Genomic DNA, 21,365 nt, shown 5'->3' on the forward strand with positions numbered 1-21,365 from the left:
AAAAACACACGTTGGTAGGTGGACTGGCGACTCAAAAGTGTTCATAGGTGTGAATGTGTGAGTGTGTGTTGCCCTGTGAAGGACTGGCGCCCCCTCCAGGGTGTATTCCTGCCTTGCGCCCAATGATTCCAGGTAGGCTCTGGACCCACCGCGACCCTGAACTGGATAAGGGTTACAGATAATGAATGAATTACTATTTTTATCAGGTGTGTTTTTGAAGGCATTTCTAAAACCAATGATTCTTTTTCTTTAGTTTTCTGTTTGGTTTGAATGTGTTGGACTGATTTAAACCCAAAAAATAGGAACGTAAACGTGAACAAAAGCATTAAAAAAAAAAGCAGAGATCCAAACATTTAGAAATCGTACCCAGACCAAAACATTAAAGAATCAGGAGTTCTGTGAAATAGCAAATTCAGGTTGTAGAAAAGAAAGGGTTAAACATCCAATTGACCGCAGGAAGCCAGATCTATGTACCGATGTGAAATGTGAAATGTGAAAGACATGCAAATATATTATGATTAAGAAATGAATGAATGAACGTTCATGTTCAACACCGTAATTCTGTGGAGATTAAAGTTGGGTTTGAACAAACAAAGCTACACTTCTGGTCAAAGATTTGGACACGTCCTCGTTGTAAATAAGAATATGTTCTTAATGACTTTCCTGGATAAATTAGTTAAAATAAAAGGTTAAAATAATAAAAATAAATAAATAAAAATACTCGAATATGGTTTACCTCATTTTTAATATAATTTGATGTAAAATATTGCTAATAATTACTGTAAAAAGAGACAGCTGTAAAAAGGATAACTATAAAAATAAAAGTAAAAAAAAAATCATCTTTTTAAAAGACAAAGCAGCAGCAGTAGTACGATTACTTGCCGATCATGGGGCCCAGGGAGCAGGTGGAGAGCATGTACCTTGGATGTTGAGGGAGGATACAGCCCAGTTCCCTGTTTTTCCTGCTGGTACACGCCCACCTCTCTAACCCTGAGGGCATGGTGCCCCCAATATGGCTCTCAGCTCATTGTCTCAACGACACCCAGCGTCTCTGAAATGTGCTGTTTACAGAACACTAGAAGAACATTCGAAACTTCTAACGTAAGTAAACGTGAAGTAACATGAAGAACGTCTATTGGATATTTAACATGCTACAAACTGCAGTTGGCATTTTCAAATACGTAACAAAACATAAGACCCACGGTTTAACATTTTTTGGTCTGTCAATAATTCCCTACGTTTTATTATGTAGCTTTGGATGTTCAAATACATTTAAAAAATGTAATAAAATTACTGCCAAAAGCAGGTGCATCCAAACGTTTGACTGGGAGCACAACATCCTGAGAGTAGAGCATAACGTGGAAAATACTGCACTCTCAGCTCGAGCGCAAACACCGCAGCGCCTAGGGATTTGAAGAAAAGAAGTGACAGTGTTAAGAAAACAGCTGGATGGAGATTTAAAAACAACACATCTGCCATAAGGCTGAAGACTTGCCGCCTACGCCGTGTGTGTGTGTGTGTTTACTCTGGGAGACCGAATGTACCAACACATATTCAACAAGCCGAATTTCTTTGCAACTTCATAGACCTTTATTTGTGAAAAAGTACAATAGCTCGTCTTTACAAATACGCCTATGTTTAAAGTTGAAGACCGAAACTGAAAGAGTTTTCACTGCAGAGGTGAAGTACGGACAGTGGAACAGTGTTCTTGAGGCAGCATTACTGGTATGTGTCATGATTTACACATATAATTAAGACAAACAAATCGCTAAATGTATCAGCAAACAGGCTGAAGAAGAAAAGCCCAAACATATTGAGAATCTGCCACGACGTTCTCCAATTACAAACTCCGCACTCTCTCTCGCTTTGATTTGCATCTCATCGTATCCAAGAGCTTACGATAACATATGTTCGGGCTTATGTACTAATAAAGCTAAATCAAAACGTATTTAAATACGCAATCACTGATTCGTTGTTAGTAAAAAAAACAGAGAAAAGGAAAAACCTGATCAAAAAAAGGAAAAGGAGAAAACGTTCAAAGCAAATAAATGCACTCTCTCTCTCCGCTGTGATGGGTTTGTACAAAGGTAAAACAACACAATATCGGCGGGAATCAAAAGAACTAAAACAGGGAAAGCACTACCTGTTCCATCCCCATGGCGTACTGACCACTTGTTGATTCGTTCAAGGCAACACAGCAAAGTGGATGTTCAAATCGCGAGGAATCTCCGAATAGAGATTGAATTTGGTCAGAGTTTCTGTTTAAGCAACATTCATTCACATGAGCTTAAGTTCCACCTTAAATGTATGCATTTAAAAAAATAATAACAAAAAAAACCAAACACGGCTACGTTCATCAGTCCCGACTGAACTGACACAGCTCGGCCAGTTGAGCACCATTTCATCCTGACGTCTGAAAAAAACCCGCACGCACTCGATTGACATCTGATATCAATCTACTGCCAGCTAAAAAAAATCTGAAACGTTTGTACAGAATCACAAATAAAAATCACACGTTCTGTTTCTGAAGACGAAAAAAAATAGGGTATGATGCGACTATGGGAATACACAAGCGTTCTATGTGCACGTGCTCACACAAACACGTCGAGTCGGTACAATGAGATCGTGAGGGCATGACATCATGTTTATGTGCATCGTTGTTTTCTCCATGATGGGTAAAGTACTCCAGAGTGCGTCCATCTAGGAGTTTTTCTTTGTTTACTGAAGAGGAGCACTGCCCTCTTGTGGACAGAGCCTGGCGCTGCTGCTCTTCAGGTTTCAGTTCCAGTTTGCACACGGCAAAAAAAACAAAAATCAAGGGTCTTTCTTCTGGCCGCTGAAGGGGGGGGAAGAGGGGAAACACCTGAGCGACTCTACCTGCTGAGTCTCAGCTTTATGGAGTTTTTCACCACGGGGAAAGGGTTGGCCGGCAGGAGGGGGACATCCGAGAGGTCAGCGCTGGGAATTTTCTGAAAAAGAGGAGAAATCACCAGTTACACACCACGAGGTTTAAATATAGTTAATATGTAGCTTAGAAACCTCACACTAGTTCTAGAATTTACTTGGCACTTGGCACTTTAAAAAACTTCAATACAATAGGCCTAGGGCACATACATTTTAGCTTTAACTATGTCCTACCTGAGCTGGACTCTCCTGATCCGCACCCACTTCCTGTACGAGGACAAGTTACACACAGACAGCGACACGTCAGCATTTCAATTCAGCCATTTTGTTTTCAAAAATCCTTCTGATGTCAGTGAAATCAAAGAAGGCTTCTGCACTTACTGTCATCTCTGTCTCTATTTTCTCCTCTGTTTCTACCGGAGCCTGCTTCAAATGAACAGCACGATTAGAAACGCAGCTCTGAGGCAGCATCAGTACGATTGTTTATCAACAGCTGCCTCCAGCAAGAGATTACCTTGAAAAACTGAAAATAGAGATGAACAGGAATATGTACCTCTGGCTCCAGGGTAGCAGGGCCTTCCCTCTGCTCTGAGGCCTTCACTTCCGAAGTAAACTCCTACAGGGGAAAACAATGCAAATGGAGTTTTAATTCATATAAAAACACATAAACCTATAAGAGTCTGTTTCTGTAGCTTGGGGGGGAAATACAGAAACATAGGAAGTTGTAGTAATAAGAACATGGCCTAATAATTATGACTTAGTCTCTCATTAACATGACTTAGTACTTTCATAAAGCTGGGAATGCTGGGCGCTGTGCAAAATGATCCAATTAAGTGCTAATCATTTAAACCCTATGTTTAATTGAAAATAACACAAAGACAATGTCAAATGTTGAAACAGAACTTTTAATTACTTGCTGAAAAATGGGCCCATTTTAAATGTGATGCCGGTAAATTTTCCAAAAAACGTTGGGTAAGGGGCAATAAAACACTGGCAAAGTTGTGTACTGCTTCATTGACAACGGTGCCATGACTGTGTTCAAAATGAGGACCTCCCAGGCTTTCGGAATTATAGATGGGGAGGAGTTCACCCTACTGAACATCTGTGCAGGTAAATAGTGCAACAATTCAAGAACAACTTTCTCCACACATTAATGAACATGATCATTTAATCATCTATGATATAGACAGTGTAATTAATATTCAGAGGAATCTCTTAATTTGTGGAGGTCTCACAAATTAAAATTTGAAATTATTTTTACAAATTACGGATGAATAGGAGAGGGACCATCCAGCTTGTTATAAGGCCACAGTTCAAAAGCCAGCATGGGGTAGTGTATTATTCAGATTCAGAAATGCTTTATTGACCCCAGAGGGAAATTGCATTAGTGCATATGGCATGGGGCTCTTACACATCTGTGAAGGCACCGTTAATGCTGAATGATACATACAGGGATTAGAGCAACATGCTGCCAAAAAAAATGCTATTTTTGGTGAAAGCCTTGTTTATTTCAGGCCAATCCACATCCTGCACGCATTACAACAGAATGACTCCTTAAAGGAGCTAAACTAATGCAGATGTGTCATCCACTGAGAACAATCAATGCATTATGAAATTGAGTGGAGAGAAATATATAAAAATATATAAACAGCTGAAAACCTAGAACAAGCAACACAGGGAAAACATTTCCCTTTCAAAAGTACAGCAACTGATCCCCTCAGTTGTTGAAAGAAGTGGAGATGCAACACAGCTGTTCTTGGATCTTGCCTAAATAAATAACAAATAAAAATCATGACTTACTATGACTCTGAGATAACACACTCTCTCCTAGTAATGTCACTCAAATCGCTCGCTATTACGAGATGCTAAGTCATTAATAGATGCTCACATCATAGTACAGTTGTTTGTGTGTTTCAACTCACACTGATTCCTATTTACCTCACAGAAGGCGTGTAATCTAATATTTCATAAAGGAAGTACATTAACAGCACAGTTGAGGATGAACACTTTGCCTTACCTCTTCTAACTCGAGTCTCTTCACCTTCTCAGGCTGGAGGGGTGAGCCTGACCTCTTTCCTACGTTTCGACTCACAAGTGGGGGGCTGCTGGAGGGCTTCATCTCTTCCGGAAGAGCTGGGGTCCCCTGAGCTATTACAGAAAAATAAAGTGTTACGACAAAGAAGCATGGTAACAACGAAAGTCCAGTAAATGACAGAAGACACACACCTCCAAAAGGAGCCACTCCTCCTAAAGGGTCCGCTTTTCCTTGAGAATCTGAGCCGGCAGTGCTCTCCACAGGTCTGAACATGCGGTAGAGGAAAACGAAAGTCTTTAGAGTTGTGTAAAGACTGTAAATACTGTATGTCAAGTAGATTTCGTCACTATTTTGAAGAACTAACACTACAGACTGGTTGTTTTTCTAATTGAGCACTGACTGAACTCATTAACATTGTCCTCTGAAGAGGATCAAGTGCGATGAGAGGGCAGGCTCACCCGGGAGGACTAAGAGAAAGACCACTCTTAGCAGCAGCAGCAGAGGACGAGCTGGTAGGGAAGGTCATGGTCATGCTGTTGTCGCTGTCCAGGCAAAGGTCCACACCACTCTCGTTCATGGCACGCAGGCCTTCAGTCGAATGCTGCAGGGAACAAGGTCAGTTATTAACCTTCGGACACAAGGACGGAAAGTACATGTTCTTAGTGTTTAACGACAAAAACAACAGTCAAAGGTTTGCTTGCCTTTCTCTTCTTGATGACGACCTGGTCTGGCAGGAGCTGGTGAAGCTGCTTCCTCTTCACATGCATTGCTGTTATTTTCATGTCAGGCTCAAACATTTTGCTGCTAATAGCCTGGCGGTACACTGCACAAAACACTGCTGATCAGACACTCATTCACACTGCTCTGAACCCGGGGGTGAACCTCAATCCTCGCTGATTAATGGCCACGTTCCCCCTTTTTTCAGTCGTAAGCCAAATACACGATAAAATATAAACCCAGAATCCAAGTGTGTATTTGTTCTTGTTTGAAAATAAGCATTTGAATGTACTACTCTAGGAAGGTTTTACATTATGTATCCACTATACAACATCAAATAACAGTTCACTATGTAGCCAAAAGGTTGCCATCACCCAGTCAACCAAAATATATTTCTGTAATTCAGGGTAGAAATTGGTATTCATTCCCCCTTTGGTTTTTTGTGTGTGGTGTAAAACTACTCCTTTTGGGAAGGTGTTAGAGTTTGACTGCATGTTCTAGAGGGTTTAATGCCTCTACATGGCATTGAAAACTGTGACCTACAGCTCATGTGAAGCCACTCCAGGCCACGATGATTATATACAAGCTCTTTGAGCACAACTGAATGTCCGTGGCCATAACAGAGGCTGTCTACAAACGTCTGGACACAGTGTCTCTCTCTAGATGAATTAAACAACACCACTCTAATGACAAATGTCATTAAAAGTACAGTAAAGTACATACAGCAATGTAAACAAAGTGTTGCACTGTTTGAATGAAAAGGCTGTAACATCACACATAACACACATATGTCCTACCTGTGTCTGTGAAGGACTGGATGTCAAAAGTGAGGTCCACATTGAGATGTTCAGACCCTTCCATTTTCTTGAAATCAATGCCGATCACCCACATTGTGCTGAACCCCTCCCTGACAACGTTAGACAAATGTAACATTGGGACGTGATCGAGTAAGAACAGGTACAAATGTAGTCCACACTTTCTTACAAGCATTGTAAGGATTCTAGGCAGATGATGATGTCAGATATTATACACGTAGGTATGAGCCGACGCCGATATACACATTTATAAGATCCCCCATATTTAATATTACTGACAAAATACCAGAGTCTCTTCCAGCAAAGAAGTTGGTGTTGGCAATTAACGGTTTGAAAAACAGCAAAATCAAAGAATGCGGCTGATTATTTTTTTTCTGTGGATACAACCCTGATTCCGATGGCATCACGCATCACTAAACTTTAGACCAATCAAAGTCCAAATATATGTTTAATACATTAAAAGGGGGAGAGTCTTGAGGAGACTCTGTTAGGGTGAGCTTGCTTTTAAATGAAGCTCAAATGAAGCTGTGGCTAAACATTTCCTGTGAGATAAAGGGTATAAAGGGGATTCTTGTCCACCTGAAACATGGCTGGGATGATTTGATGGCTTTCAGCCATATAACCACCGGTAAGGTCTGGCACAGATTATGCAAACTGGGTGAAAATGAATGTAGTGGAAATCACTAATTAAAGGGGTGTGCATACATTTCTGGACACAATACCAGCCTTAAACATGATTTATTCTATGAAAAATAACTGTAAAATATATGGGCTTTCTACACTCACTTGTCACTGCATTCCTTGGGCCCTGGGAATGACTGTGGATTCACATGGGCGACTGTGATGAACTCATTCTTCTCCAAGTTTCCCACCAGTATTCTGACCTTGGACTCAACTAGGCCGACCCTGTTGAAAACGCACTGCATTAAGTGAAGGCCTGCTCGTGTTTCCACGCCAGCCTTGAGTGTTCAGTTTCAAACAACCATAAGAAAAAAAAATGAAAAGTCACCACACAGGTTCAGAAACAGGTTTTGGCAAAACAATACAACGGCTCATCGTAGCAATCATGTGACTCTGTGCAGACTGCAGTACTCACCACTCAAGATGCTGCTTCTCAGTGGATGCACTTGCTAGCAACACAATATAATGCCTTGGAACATAAAAGACAGAACAATGCCATTACATCCTTTAGACAGAAGGCGTTCACTTAAACTCCGGGAAGGCTATGGGCCTCAGGGTGATCCAGACATTAAACTTAACCACATACTGGGCTCAGTCCAAACTCAGACTAGTCTAATACGCCAAAACGAACAACAAAAATGCTATACTGCCTTTAGCAGAATTACTATAAACATACTCAAAACCTTCTCTATTCCTGTTTCACTCCAAGAATGTACATAATGTAATATATTCACTCTACACTAGTTCCTTGTTGATCCTATTGTCACCATAAATCTAAATATTACACACACAAAAAAAAACAAGAATCTGAATTTAGACTGCCCTCATTAATCTGGTAAAATCATGAGCCCAGAGAGAGATCTGTGTTTTTGAAAAAATAAAACAGTACACAATTTCACACAAGAATTTATTTTTAAATTTAGGGAAACAATAAATGAAAATAAAGCCAAATAAAAAAAAATAAATTAAAGAAGAATTATGGATATCCTGAAAAAATAAAAAATAAAATAAAAACCATCATTCCAAGACAGGGGAAGTTGTTCCTTAGTGCATTGTATAAGAACGGGAAAAACATTGCTTGATTTTGTCTAAATCATAGAAACAGTCCCAGACTGCGATTAACGGTGTTGTTTAATTAAGTCATACATTTTTTACGACTGAAGGTACTGCTTACTCAATGCTGACACGAAGGGTCAGAGTTAGGGGTTTGTTTAGACAAAACCAACTCATGAATTTCCAACTTTCACTGAAGATAAATGAACGTTAAAGAGCATTGTATCCTAAGGACGGTCTACAAAATGGTTTAAGCATGTTCCACAGCTCAAGTTCATACAGAGAATACAAAACCAAAGCTAAACGGTTCCCAGCATTCCTAGATTCAGTTACAGTCTGGTTCTTGGGATCAGGCGACGTTATAGACACAAAAAAGGGACAAACATGACGTTGAAGCAAAAACCAAAATGATCTGGAATAGTGTGTAAGCTACTGGTGAAAATCTTCATCTTTTCTTTGTTTTTTTTAAATTGTGAACTATTATCTCTAAAGCATGTTTGTAATAACAAGTATGTTTTAATTTGTGTTATATTCACAATTCCTGAATCTCAGACATGAGATGAGAACATGCACACTAAACGGTTATGGACTGAAATAAAAAAGGGAAAAAAAATACAGACTAACAGGAAATATGGCGCACAAATTGTGAACTAAAACATTTTATTTTTCAATTTTATACAAATATATGGCACAAGAAAACCAGCAAATATCATCCACTTTTATTTTTTTAAATACCTACCTTCAAGAAAGACAAACAATGATTTCAAAGTTTTTTATGGAAATGGTCTACAGGATAATGACAGTTGAGTTTACAGTTACGAAAAAAAGCAGTGTTTATGCCAAGAGTAATTAAAAATATTAGCATTATCTTCATAATTACGCTTCATTTCTTCGCATTCAAATTGTATCAATTGGCCACGTTTACACATACTATGCAGTTTGTGTTTGTGTGTGTGTGCAACTTTGAGTAACAAGTCTTTATTGAATCTCACCATGTGTGTCCAACAGGATAAGTCGCTTAATACATACTTGTATTTTTGAAAGAAGTTTGGAGCTTCAAATAGTTTGGACCAATCTGCTTTGTTCTGCATTATTTCATCAGTGATGGCTAGACCTGGAAATAAAGAAGCCAAAACGTCAGAAAAAACACCGTGTGACTTTTTATACTATGTCTAACTGTACTAGTCCAGAGGAAGTGCTCTGCGAGAAACGAGACTAACCCCTTTTGAACTCATCCGCCATGATGTTCCTGGTGGACAGAGACACATTGTATGTGGAGTTCTGATGGGGATAGGCTGGTGTGATGATAGGCATGAGGTGATAACGGTCACTAGGGGTCACCTGTAAAAATCCATCTGATTTAATATTTTAATATAATTTCACAGTCAAATATTTTAAAATATTAGCGTAGCATCACTTTATAAATATGAATATTCACAAACATAAAACTGTCCATTCTTATAGGTGATAGTATAATCAGTGTCAGTATGTACAGGTGCTGATCATAAAACAGAATATCATGAAAAAAAGTTGATTTATTTCAATAATTCCATTCAAAAAGTGAAACTTGGATATTATACTTATTCATTTCACACAGACTGATATATTTCAAGTGTTTATTTCTTTTAATTTGATGATTATAACTGACAACTAATGAAAACCCCAAATTCAGTGTCTCAGAAAATTAGACTATTACTTAAGGCCAAAACAAAAGGATTTTTAGAAATTTGGCGTGCATGTACAGCACTCAATACTTAGTTGGGGCTTCTTTTGCCTGAATTACTGCAGCAATGCAGCGTGGCATGGAGTGGATCAGTCTGTGGCACTGCTCAGGTGTTATATGAGAGCCCAGGTTGCTCTGATAGTGGCCTTCAGCTCTTCTGCATTGTTGGGTCTGACGTATTGCATCTTCCTCTTCACAACACCCCATAGATTTTCTATGGGGTTAAGGTCAGGCGAGTTTGCTGGCCAATTAAGAACAGGGACACCATGGACCTTAAACCAGGTACTGGTAGCTTTGGCACTGTGTACAGGGGCCAAGTCCTGTTGGAAAATTAAATCTACGTCTCCATAAAGTTGGTCAGCAGCAGGAAGCATGAAGTGCTCTAAAACTTCCTGGTAGACGGCTGCGTTAACCTTGGACCGTAGAAAACACAGTGGACCAACACCAGCAGATGACATGGCACCCCAAACCATCACTGACTATAGAAACTTTACACTTGACCTCAAGTAATGTGGATTCTGTGCCTCTCCTCTCTTCCTCCAGACTCTGGGACCTTGATTTCCAAAGGAAATGCAAAATGTACTTTTATCAGAGAACATCACTGTGGACCACTCAGCAGCAGTCCAGTCCTTTTTGGAAGCGAGACGCTTCTGACACTGTCTCTTGTTCAAGAGTGGCTTTACACAAGGAATGCGACAGCTGAAACCCATGTCTTACATACATCTGTGCGTGGTGGTTGTTGAAGCACTGACTCCAGCTGCAGCCCAGTCTTTGTGAATCTCCCCCACATTTTTGAATGGGTTTTGGTTCACAATCCTCTCCAGGGTGTGGTTATCCCTATTGCTGGTGCACGTTTTTCTACCACATCTTTTCCTTCCCTTCGCCTCTCTATTAATGTACTTGGACACAGAGCTCTGAACAGCCCGCCTCTTTAGTAATGACCTTTTGTGTCTTGCCCTGCTTGTGTAAGGTGTCAGTGGTCAACTTTTAGACAACTGTCATGATTGTGTAGCCTACAGAACTAGACCGAGAGACCATTTAAAGGGCTTTGCAGGTGTTTTGAGTTAATTAGCTGATTACAGTGTGGCACCAGGTGTCTTCAATATTTAACCTTTTTTACAATATTCAAATTTTCTGACACACTGCATTTGGGGTTTTCATTAGTTTTCAGTTATAATCATCAAATTAAAAGAAATAAACACTTAGAATATCTTGAAAAAGTTTATTTATTTTAGTAATTCCATTCAAAAAGTGAAACTTGTATATTATAATCATTCATTACACACAGACTGATATATTTCAATTTTATGACCAGCACCTGTATAAGCACGACTGTCTTTACTTGAGCTATGAGGAGGGGTGTATACGTTGCCAGGTTTTGGGGGGGAGAAAAAAAATAAATAAATAAATAAATAAAAAAAAAAACACACGTGAACCAGATGAATATTTCCACCTGTAATGTGACCTATGCAAAAAGTGGGTGCATCAATATTCACACAAACTAATACTATGCTGAATCACCTTTTACATTTAGGACAACTTTCAGTCTTTCTGGATGGGAGTCTATCATCATGGCATATTTTGTCATGGCAATTGGTACCCACTCTTCTTTGCAAAATGACTGCAATCTGTCACTCCTGTGCACAGCCCTCTACTGGTCAGCACACAGACTTTCTACTGAATTCAGGTCTAGGCTCCAGGCCGGGCTTGTCCAAAACCTTGATTCTCTTCTGGCGAAGCCATTCTTCTGTTGATGTGGTGGTACACCTTGTGATGCATCTCTTCTTCATCTTCAGCTTTTAAGCAGAGGCCTGAAGGCTTAGTGCCAAAACTGACTGATATAGAGAACTGTTCATAATTCCCTCTACCTTGACTAAAGCTCCAGTTCCACCTGAAGAAAGACAGCCCCAAATCATAATGCCACCACCATGCTTCCCTCTAGGTATGGTGTTCTTTTGGCGATGTGCAGTGTTATTATTTTGCCAAACATATCTTTTGGAACTATTACCAAATGTTCAACCCTGGCCTCATCTTTACCTCTTGCTTCTGTCTGACTTTATAAGGATTTCTTCAAAACCTAGCTGAGCACGGATGTTCTTCTTTGGAAGAAAATGCTTCCGTCTTGCCACCCAAGCTCACAACCCAGACATAGGAGGGACACTGGAAGTCGTTGTCACACTTGGTACACAACCAGTGATTCTTTAATGTTGCTGTAGGCTTTAGGAAGCTCCCTGGACCCATTTCTGCTTGTGTTTTCATCCATTTTGTAGGGACAGCCAGGTTTTGTTAAAGTCACTGTTGTGCCATATTATATCCAATTGTTGATGACCGTCTTCACTGTGTTCCATGGTTTATCTAATGTCCTGGAAATTATTTGTACCCTTCCTCTGACACCTGTCACTTTAAATTACGGCAGGTGCGTGATGACTACAATTTAACATGAGTTTGAATGTGTCTGGTTTATTCTAAACACAGCCACCCCACCAATTATACACCAACATATTTTCTCTCATTTAAAATTATTTCAGTTTGATTTTAAACGGAGTTGTAATGTCTATAGGTCACATTAAAGGTGGAAATGAATCAGAAATTATTTATATTTATCCGATTTGTTGATTTACGTCACAAAATCATTGACTAACCCTAAGATATATATATATTTTTTTATTTAAACGGGGTAAGTAGATTTTCTTTAAAAGATTTACTGTATATGTATATACACATACAGGTATCTGATTTAAAAAAGGTATAAAATCTAAATTACACAAATGATATGATTAAGTGTCTATTGCATGCCCAGACAATTTTTTTCCACCAGGTCAAGTGTACAGTTAGACTATAAGTACAAAGAGATCTAACTTCAAACAAAAAAAAAAGCCATACCCTTGGGTCCCAGACAGGCAGGTTGAGGTTGCAGTCCTCTGGCTGCTTCAAAAGAACTGGATTTGGCCACTCCCTTAGAACAAAGAAATAGAAGAGAAGAAACACCAGGTTAACTGTTTACACCACGCTATTACAGAATTCTTGGAGTGTATTTACATGTGTGTTCATGGCATTTAGCAGATGCAATTAAAACCCTCATCATGTTATAGAGGAAGGCAAGGGCAGTGTTAGGAATATAGCACAAGTCAGGGTACTGAACCCTGGCCTGCCGTGTTAAAGTTAGCGCTGTTATCCACTATGCAACACCATACTCTTAGTACTCATACAACCATAGGTGTTTGTGATAGAAGGAACTTTTAAAAACACAATAACAATATTCACTATAAAGAAAGTGGTTTTACACAGCAAGGAAAATTCGATCAAAAATCAGTGTGTGCCCTGAGGACAGGACTTAGAGAACAATATCTTAAACGTGGGGAACTCACCACTTGGAAAAAACCAGAAAGAATTTATGCACAAGAGTGGAGGCCACAGCATTGGGATAAAGCTGACAGGTACGAGCCACAAGCATCGCCCAGGACACACCGCCCAGAAAACCCAGGATGTTTGAGTAGATGTTACGACCTGAAATTGTTCACACATTAACGGCAATCATCTTTAAATTATTGAGTGAATCAAATCATTTCTATGCATTAGTCTCCTTCAACAAACAGAAAAACCTATACATGAGTTCTAGTGACTGTTTCAGCTCTTCTCTACACAAAGAACCACTGGACAAATCACATTTTACAGATGAACCCACTTCAGGACCATGTTTAAAACAGGTGAGGTTATTGTAAAAGCCATAAAACAACAACAAGGTGGTGGTGAATAAATTGGTCAATAGTAAAATATTTTCAAAATTAACAAATTTCTTCTATTGCAATGCACTTAAAAGTGGGTTTGAAGCATTTACTACAACACCCTGCATACAGTTGCTAGCTTTTTTACTGTTGTTTATAAAATGAAAGCCCTCAAAGAGATGCAGAGTAAGCCAAACCATTCTGCTCTGACAACAGGCAAAGTTCCTGGGAAAAAGGCAGCATAGATGTCCTACTGCCACACTAATCCTTTCTAAACACAGGGTTTTTTGTTGTTGTAAGGTCATCACCGCCACATAAGAATGCCTTAGTAAAAATGAATAAAATTAGCCCTCACGTTTGGCCCACAGTTTGATGGCTCTGAGCGTAAGTCTGAAATTCTCAATGTTGGGCACCAGGTGAAGGATCTCATCAGTGACCCTGCAACCTAAAAAAAACAAGACAAAAACAAACCCCACATCAGCCCACAACAGACAGAGAATTACTCACTTAATGTAAAACATGGAGGCAGAATATGTTCTGATATTGCAGAAGATGGCAACATGCAAATGAGCTTAGAACAAATCACTTTAAAGGCTAAGCCCCAGCTGTATGAAAGTGTCAAACAAATAAATTCAGTGGAGTTTGAGTTCCTAACTTGTGTTTATTGATAGTCAGAAAACATGTTATTTCTTACTAATTCAAGGAATAAGGTTTAAAAGACCGGCATGATATGGGCATGTAAGGACACCAACGAAAGGTGTTCAAGAGCCTCTGTAACATGGAGGTAAACAGGGTAAGGACACTCACTTCGCCTGTTTTAGTTGGTGTTAGTTAACGTTAGCTTGACTCGCTAAACTCGGTGTCTCAGATTATACTCGGCTACGTAGCTGCATTACGGAGGTTTATAGTGTCGGATGAATTCGAGTTCGACTTCGATCACATTTACAAGAATAACGGTACCTCTACATTTGAGTTTAGCTTATTGCTAGGCTATTGTCATGAATAATGTTGGTTATTTAGCTAGATACTGTCATAACAGTCAGTCATAACGGTGTTTTACCGCGGCGTTGTTCAGCTGTTGTCCACCAGTGACGTCACGGTCGCGTTCAAGAATTTCCGTAGCGAGCTCGGGTTTTTCCGTCAATTTAATAAAATTGTCAGTTTTAAAGCAAATTAAGCTGCTATTTTCATTTTAATTCATACTTATATCTGTCAGTAACTACAATAATGTGAAATATTCATGGAGGTCCATTAAGTGGTGCTTAGCCTTTGCATCCGCACACACACCACAAGTCATGGCCTTGTCATTAGTAAACAAAGCTTAATATTTGCAGGCCATTCTTTAAGTATCACGATACTAACCAAGCATTTCAGATAGCAATTACGTAATTATAATATGTAACAGTATCAACACAAATCAGTGGTCTGTTCATATCCTGCAAACCTATTACAGAGTATGTGTCATTCGACCATTGTTTTGATTAGTGTTCAACAATAAACAAATACCATTAAGACTCCTTATACAACGGATGTCCAGGTTTTTAAGCAAATTGTCATCTCGCAGGTCTAAATTCTCTGGAATGGTCTGCAGCGCCAGGCGAGCAAACAATATGTCGATCTGCCAGAAAAAAGAACAAACATTTCATATTAAATTAAAATAAAACCATAATTTACATTCTGCTCAAAATGACACGGTACATTAAAAAAGATCTAAAATACCTCAATGCCATCAAACGACAGTTTAATCACAGGAACAAATGCTTCTTCCACAGCCTAGAGGACAAAACAAACAAAGTGTTACACCACTGTCTCTCCTTCATCTGTGAAACATTTCAAGCCAAGGCACGTTTCCATAATCGAAATACCCTCAGGTCTTTGACCTCCTCCTGCTCTTTTAACTTCTCATAAAAAGAGGTGAAGAAGTCAGACCTCTCTATGTGGCGAGGGGCCACACACAGGGCATCTATATCAGCACCTGGAAGAAGAGGGGTACATGTATGATTTAGGTTGCACAAAAAAAGGTTAAAAGAAATAGAATTACAAAGCAATAACAGAAACAGCAAGTTGGAGATTCAGCGAGGGATGAATTTACCTTTTGTGTGGACTCCTAACCTGTAGGAGCCAAATGTAAATATTTTTCCTCCAACATTATCTATTAGTGATGCTGGAATATTCTGCCAAAGGGAAAAAAATAATATATATATATATACACATTTAATTTTAAAGTTGCACATTTTATCTAACCTTTCAGTAAAGAGAAATAAGACTTCTTACCTTAGATTCACTGATGTCATGGATCCATTCTTTAACCAGTGTATTTAGTTTCCCTAAAACCATTATCCTGCAAACAGATTAAAAAAAAAAAAAAAAAAAAAAAGCCATGTTCAGGACCTTCATCCATCCATCCATCCATTATCTGTAACCATTATCCTGTTCTGGTGGGTCCAGACCATATCTGGAATCATTGGGCACAAGGCGGGAATACACCCTGGAGGGGGCGCCAGTCCTTCACAGGGCAACACACACACCTACGGACACTTTTGAGTCACCAATCCACCTGTCAACATGTGTTTTTGGACTGTGGGAGGAAACCGAAGCACCCGGAGGAAACCCACTCAGACACAGGGAGAACACACCACACTCCTCACAGACAGTCACCCGGAGGAAACCCACGCAGACACAGGGAGAACACACCACACTCCTCAAAGACAGTCACTCGGAGGAAACTCACACAGACACAGGGAGAACACACCACGCTCCTCAGACAGTCACCCAGAGGAAACCCACACAGACACAGGGAGAAGACACCACACTCCTCACAGACAGTCACCCGGAGGAAACCCACACAGACACAGGGAGAACACACCACACTCCTCACAGACAGTCACCCGGAGGAAACCCACACAGACACAGGGAGAACACACCACACTCCTCACAGACAGTCACCCGGAGGAAACCCACACAGACACAGGGAGAACACACCACACTCCTCACAGACAGTCACCCGGAGGAAACCCACACAGACACAGGGAGAACACACCACACTCCTCAAAGACAGTCACTCGGAGGAAACTCACACAGACACAGAGAGAACACACCACGCTCCTCAGACAGTCACCCAGAGGAAACCCACACAGACACAGGGAGAACACACCACACTCCTCAAAGACAGTCACTCGGAGGAAACTCACACAGACACAGAGAGAACACACCACGCTCCTCAGACAGTCACCCAGAGGAAACCCACACAGACACAGGGAGAACACACCACACTCCTCACAGACAGTCACTCAGAGCGGGAATCGAACCCACAACCTCCAGGTTCCTGGAGCTGTGAGACTGCAACCCATGTTCAGGACCTCTTATACTATTTTTCTTTTCCAGAAGACAGTCCACTCTAATCACAAAACCAGTTTGATCAAGCTCAGGGGTTATCAGCATTTTGCCAGTGTGTGCTCTGGTGTCACCAAATCTATCTGCTATTTGATGACCGATTACTTACTCTATCAGACATTGTGAATTAAATTAAAGCAACGGTGCCCACCTTCGCTGCAGCTCCAGCTCCTCCTCAAAGACCCCGAAAGGCTTCAGAGCATCAGTCAGTTTTTGTGTCAGGTGCAGATCCGACTCCTTCGGCAGCGCCAGGCTGATGGGAGACGTGATCCCATAGTGCTTCGGGGTCTGCTGGGCCTTCGGCACCTGATTTGTCATTGGGCTGTGGAAGTGAAGAGCATGAAGTCAATCAGGAACAAGAGCTTCTTCTGCATGAGACCTAGACATTCGCAAGTTGGTAGTTTTATTTAATAAGAGACAGAGCTGTTTACAAACCTATTTTCTAGTTATATTTAAGCATCTCTATATCCGTAAGAAAGGGGCTGCACCTTAGAAAGCACCTACACTTGGCATGTAAACATCAGAACAGAGCAATAGAAATTGGTAATCTAGTCAGATTACACACACCATATGGACAGCTGGGTGCCTGTGCATCACTGACCTGAGAAACAGGTATTAAGATGCACTACGGAACCCTAGCTCTGGGCAATGTTCTGCTGTTCAGTTCTGGAATTTATACGGCTATTACTTTGGCACGTACTAACTCCTTGAACTTTGTTGCAGAACAAGTACATCCCTTCACATTCACCCACCTTTAACTAACATTACCTCCACATTTGAAGAATGTTTATGACTACAGATTATAAAAAGCCAGCTAGTGACTAGAAGCCATTTCTGTAACTTGTAAAATCACCAAAACATTCATAAATGCATACATCAACTTTATTTTGTTGCCAAATATGGCATAAGGTCTTTATATATCTTCACTCCATCTTACACAAGGCACTACTACCAGCATAACTTTAATACTGGACTGCTAAAAGGAGGCATGGATCTCTGTAAAGATGCTTTGACCTATATAAATAAAATCAGAGTTGTATGTTACCCTACAGTCATTAATTAAACCTCTAAAAAATCATCAGTGTTCATTATAAAAATGACAGTTGTGGAATCATTCATTCATTGTGTGTAACCACTTATCCAGTTCCGTGTGTCCAGAGCCTACCCGAAATCACTGGGCACTAGTCTTGGACACACACTGTACAGGGCAACACACACTCACACATTCACACCTATGGACACTGAATTATTTCAAAAGGAGTACACCCTCACCTTCCATTAGTACACACTGACATAAATATTAATATGTATGATATAAATATTCAAACTACCTAATTAGACACCGCCCCTCTGTTTATGACGTAAGAAACCCTGGCTCTCTGAATTCACCAGTTTGCAACACCCGTGTCTGAAATACTCACATTGCTAGTTTCACCCATTATCGTCTAAGGCATGTTATCAATATTTTGCAACTGCTTTTTCCACACTATTTTTAAAGCATTGTATGCTGTAATATTTAGTTTATTTTATTGTGAAACGTTTTATGAACTTGACGTAATTCTTAACAGACCTCAAAACCTCTCAACGTTTTTGCGCTTGTTGTGGTAGGAGAGAAGACACGGGACTGTTCCGCGTTCAGACTTTTTCACTCCACCTTAAACGGTACAAAGTTATCGTAAAGTAAATTTATTGTGGTTACTCTCGTTTTCTGGTGTGTTTCAATGGCCTGGTGAGACAATGGTAATTGAATTTTCCGGTCCACCTTAAAAGGTGTGAGCCGCTTCAGTCTGATTTAAGGTGGAACGGAAAGATTCGAATGAAGACGGGACACTTAGCTAACATGCTAACATTACACAATTTCCCCGGGGCTGGAAAATGGAGATAACACTGCACTATATACAGTATGTTATAAAACGCACACAGTAAACGGACAGCTTGCGGGTGGCTAAATAAGAGTAACGTCCATGTGTAATCCGGTGTGTTTGTGGTTGAGCGGCTCTCGCAGGCCTCGGCTGTAACAGTTAAAATCCTTTAATAAAAACCATACTCACAACGGCATTGCAGCTTTCTCACTTTCCCACTCTCTCTTTCTCTCTCGGAGAATTAAACCTGATCTCTCACATTCTGCCGAGCTTTGGGGCTACGTTTGTGTGGCTTGTGTTAAATCTCCGTCCGCAGGAGCTTTTTCTGTTCAAACCAGCAACACATCGACGCACTGGGCCCAGTCGGATAACTTCGGAAGCTTTCGGGTATTACGTCATCGCCCGATTGCAACCGAACGCGACCTTACAGCCGCCATTTTGAATGTCAAATTGTTTTATGACCTATGGGTGGGGGGCATCGTGAGGGGGATATTCCACAATTCAGGATAAATTAAGCCCAAAGTCAAGATTGTCCGATAGGAACAGAGCTAAAGGACATTACTATTGGAACGTTCCCAATTTTGGACTTAAATATGTTGGCTAAACTTGATAAGTTCTCAAAGAAACCATTCTTTGTGGAATACCCCTGAAAGATACCCCTCCTGCTTTGTGGACAAGTCTGATAATTGTCCAAGTACAATAAAAGAAAATTTAAGCCCGTAAGCACAGTGTGGTAGAAAGACTTGGACAAATTGGTGCTTATTCTGAATGGATATTAATCAATTAATTAATATCCATTCAATCAATTCATTAATCAAACAAATACTAAAAAGATTACAGTAAAAGGGCAGAACCAAAATCAAATGAAGGAAAAAAAGACAATAAAGCTCAACAATTATTGAAGAAAAGAAGAAACAAAACAGCACAGCTCTAAACTAAAAGCTAAAACAAAACAGCTGCAAAGAACACAAAAATGAAAACAAGCTCTGAACTATTGGTTAAGATGTTTAAATTCTGAAAATAATTAGCACAATCTCTCTTGAGAGGTGCTTCTGTTTTGGTTAATTAATTTCGGTTTGTGCACTCTATGAGCCATGCAAATTTTGCATCTTTGGGGTATTTTTCCCATATATTTTCTGTTCATTATTTAGAGTGATGTTATGGTAAGGGGTTATGTTTCTGGGAGCTGTTAGTCCCCAGCTGGGTCTTCTATGGCAAAGAGGTCTGGAGTGAAGGTCTAGACAAACACAATCCAAGAAAGAGGACAAGGACAGTGCGCGTCCTGTCCAGGGGAGGGATACCGGGACCTAGCCATGTCTCTCAGGATTGAGTTCCTCAAAGTGCACATTTCGGCACCTGACAATGCACTTAGTCATGTTCAGTCTCTTCATCCTTGCTGAGCACAGCTTGAACAGTGACTCCCCACCACCCACAAGATCCAGAGTAATGATGTGGTGCACATGGTGGGTGTGAAGGTGCCTTTGGTGACATGGACCTTGGCTGTGGAAACTGGCTCTAGGCACATGTAATGTAACCTCACTGGAGGAGAGGAGCTGGAACCGGCGCAAGAGGTTGTCAAGACTCTTCTTGATCTAAAAAAGTCAACTGTGACTGACTACAACAATTATATTTCTTTCTTTTTTTATTGTTTCTTAATTCCAGGAGGTTTGAGTTTTGTGGCATTTAAACAACTGAAAGAACACCCTCCAACCCTTATACTGTGAAAGAAAGTCTGTTAACTTTGGATACAATGAGACTTTAGGGTTGTCCTGATCACAGCGCTGGGCCTGCGTTGATGTGAGGGTGTGCTTTTGTGCGAGTAGCTCATTCTCATATTAAGAAACAGGCGCTGAAACCAGTCGTTCTGAACAGACCTGGGCTTGATTCTTGTGGCATTTTTGACAAAAGCACGTCACAGACATTTCAGGTTTCCATAGCTACAACACAAACACAGTCATTGTTTAATATCCATAACAAGCAGTGAAGAGAGCACCTGTCTTCTGGGCTTTGAATGATATTTTGTTCATGTTGAAATAATTGTAAATCTAAAAACAAGTTTTTGGTGTTATTTTTGCTTTACTCTTTTGAATGCAAAACCCCCTTCATCAAAACTAAATAAAAACACAATACAATGATGTGCAAAGGGGTTTTAAACACTTGATTGTATTTGTGTCATTCTCCATTCAGCTGATCTGATGTTTGTCTTTGTTCTTCAGCATCAAGTCCGAGCTGGCGGAGCAATGACTGACCGTCCCCACCTAGTGGCTGAAGCGGCGCATGGCACTGACTTGGCTGAAAATTCATGTTTTTTGAAGAGTCGACTCTGTGATTCAGACTGGCAGGGAGTTGATTCAGCAGCGGAACTGAACTGTTCTCAAAGACTTGTGCTGTGACTAAAGAGTTAGTGTTCATCACAATGTCAGAGCAGAAAGATGGGTGTGATATACACGCTATAAA

At 40.3% G+C, this 21,365-nt stretch overlaps 1 protein-coding gene across 2 annotated transcripts; it reads right to left on the reverse strand.

The window, feature by feature from the left end:
• Positions 1–1,861: 1,861 nt before the first annotated feature.
• On the reverse strand, positions 1,862–19,304 carry papola (poly(A) polymerase alpha). Of its 2 annotated transcripts, none has more exons than XM_066676628.1 (23): positions 19,098–19,304; positions 17,198–17,368; positions 15,928–15,994; positions 15,746–15,827; positions 15,519–15,628; positions 15,373–15,426; positions 15,160–15,271; positions 14,009–14,098; positions 13,297–13,435; positions 12,812–12,884; positions 9,426–9,546; positions 9,235–9,319; positions 7,568–7,621; positions 7,258–7,377; positions 6,454–6,563; positions 5,641–5,762; positions 5,398–5,540; positions 5,131–5,204; positions 4,922–5,052; positions 3,458–3,520; positions 3,286–3,327; positions 3,139–3,171; positions 1,862–2,969 (listed from the first exon to the last, which is right to left on the reverse strand). In XM_066676628.1, exons 1-23 carry the CDS (start codon positions 19,103–19,105, stop codon positions 2,874–2,876), a joined length of 2,100 nt encoding a protein of 699 aa, XP_066532725.1. In that variant the 5' UTR covers positions 19,106–19,304; the 3' UTR covers positions 1,862–2,873. The 2 variants fall into 2 exon arrangements, with proteins under 2 accessions (XP_066532725.1, XP_066532724.1); XM_066676627.1 differs by having other exon boundaries at positions 3,286–3,330.
• Between the last annotated feature and the right edge of the window lie 2,061 nt (positions 19,305–21,365).

The sequence above is a fragment of the Hoplias malabaricus genome, chromosome 7, assembly GCF_029633855.1.
Source record: "Hoplias malabaricus isolate fHopMal1 chromosome 7, fHopMal1.hap1, whole genome shotgun sequence".
NCBI classification, from domain to species: Eukaryota; Metazoa; Chordata; class Actinopteri; order Characiformes; family Erythrinidae; genus Hoplias; species Hoplias malabaricus.

Coding starts and splice junctions, on each gene's coding strand:
- papola (XM_066676627.1), bottom strand. Junction 15,828..15,927: donor ATGACATCAGTGAATCTAAG/GTAAGAAGTCTT, acceptor TCCCTTTGGCAG/AATATTCCAGCATCACTAAT. Junction 3,172..3,285: donor AAATAGAGACAGAGATGACA/GTAAGTGCAGAA, acceptor GTCCTCGTACAG/GAAGTGGGTGCGGATCAGGA.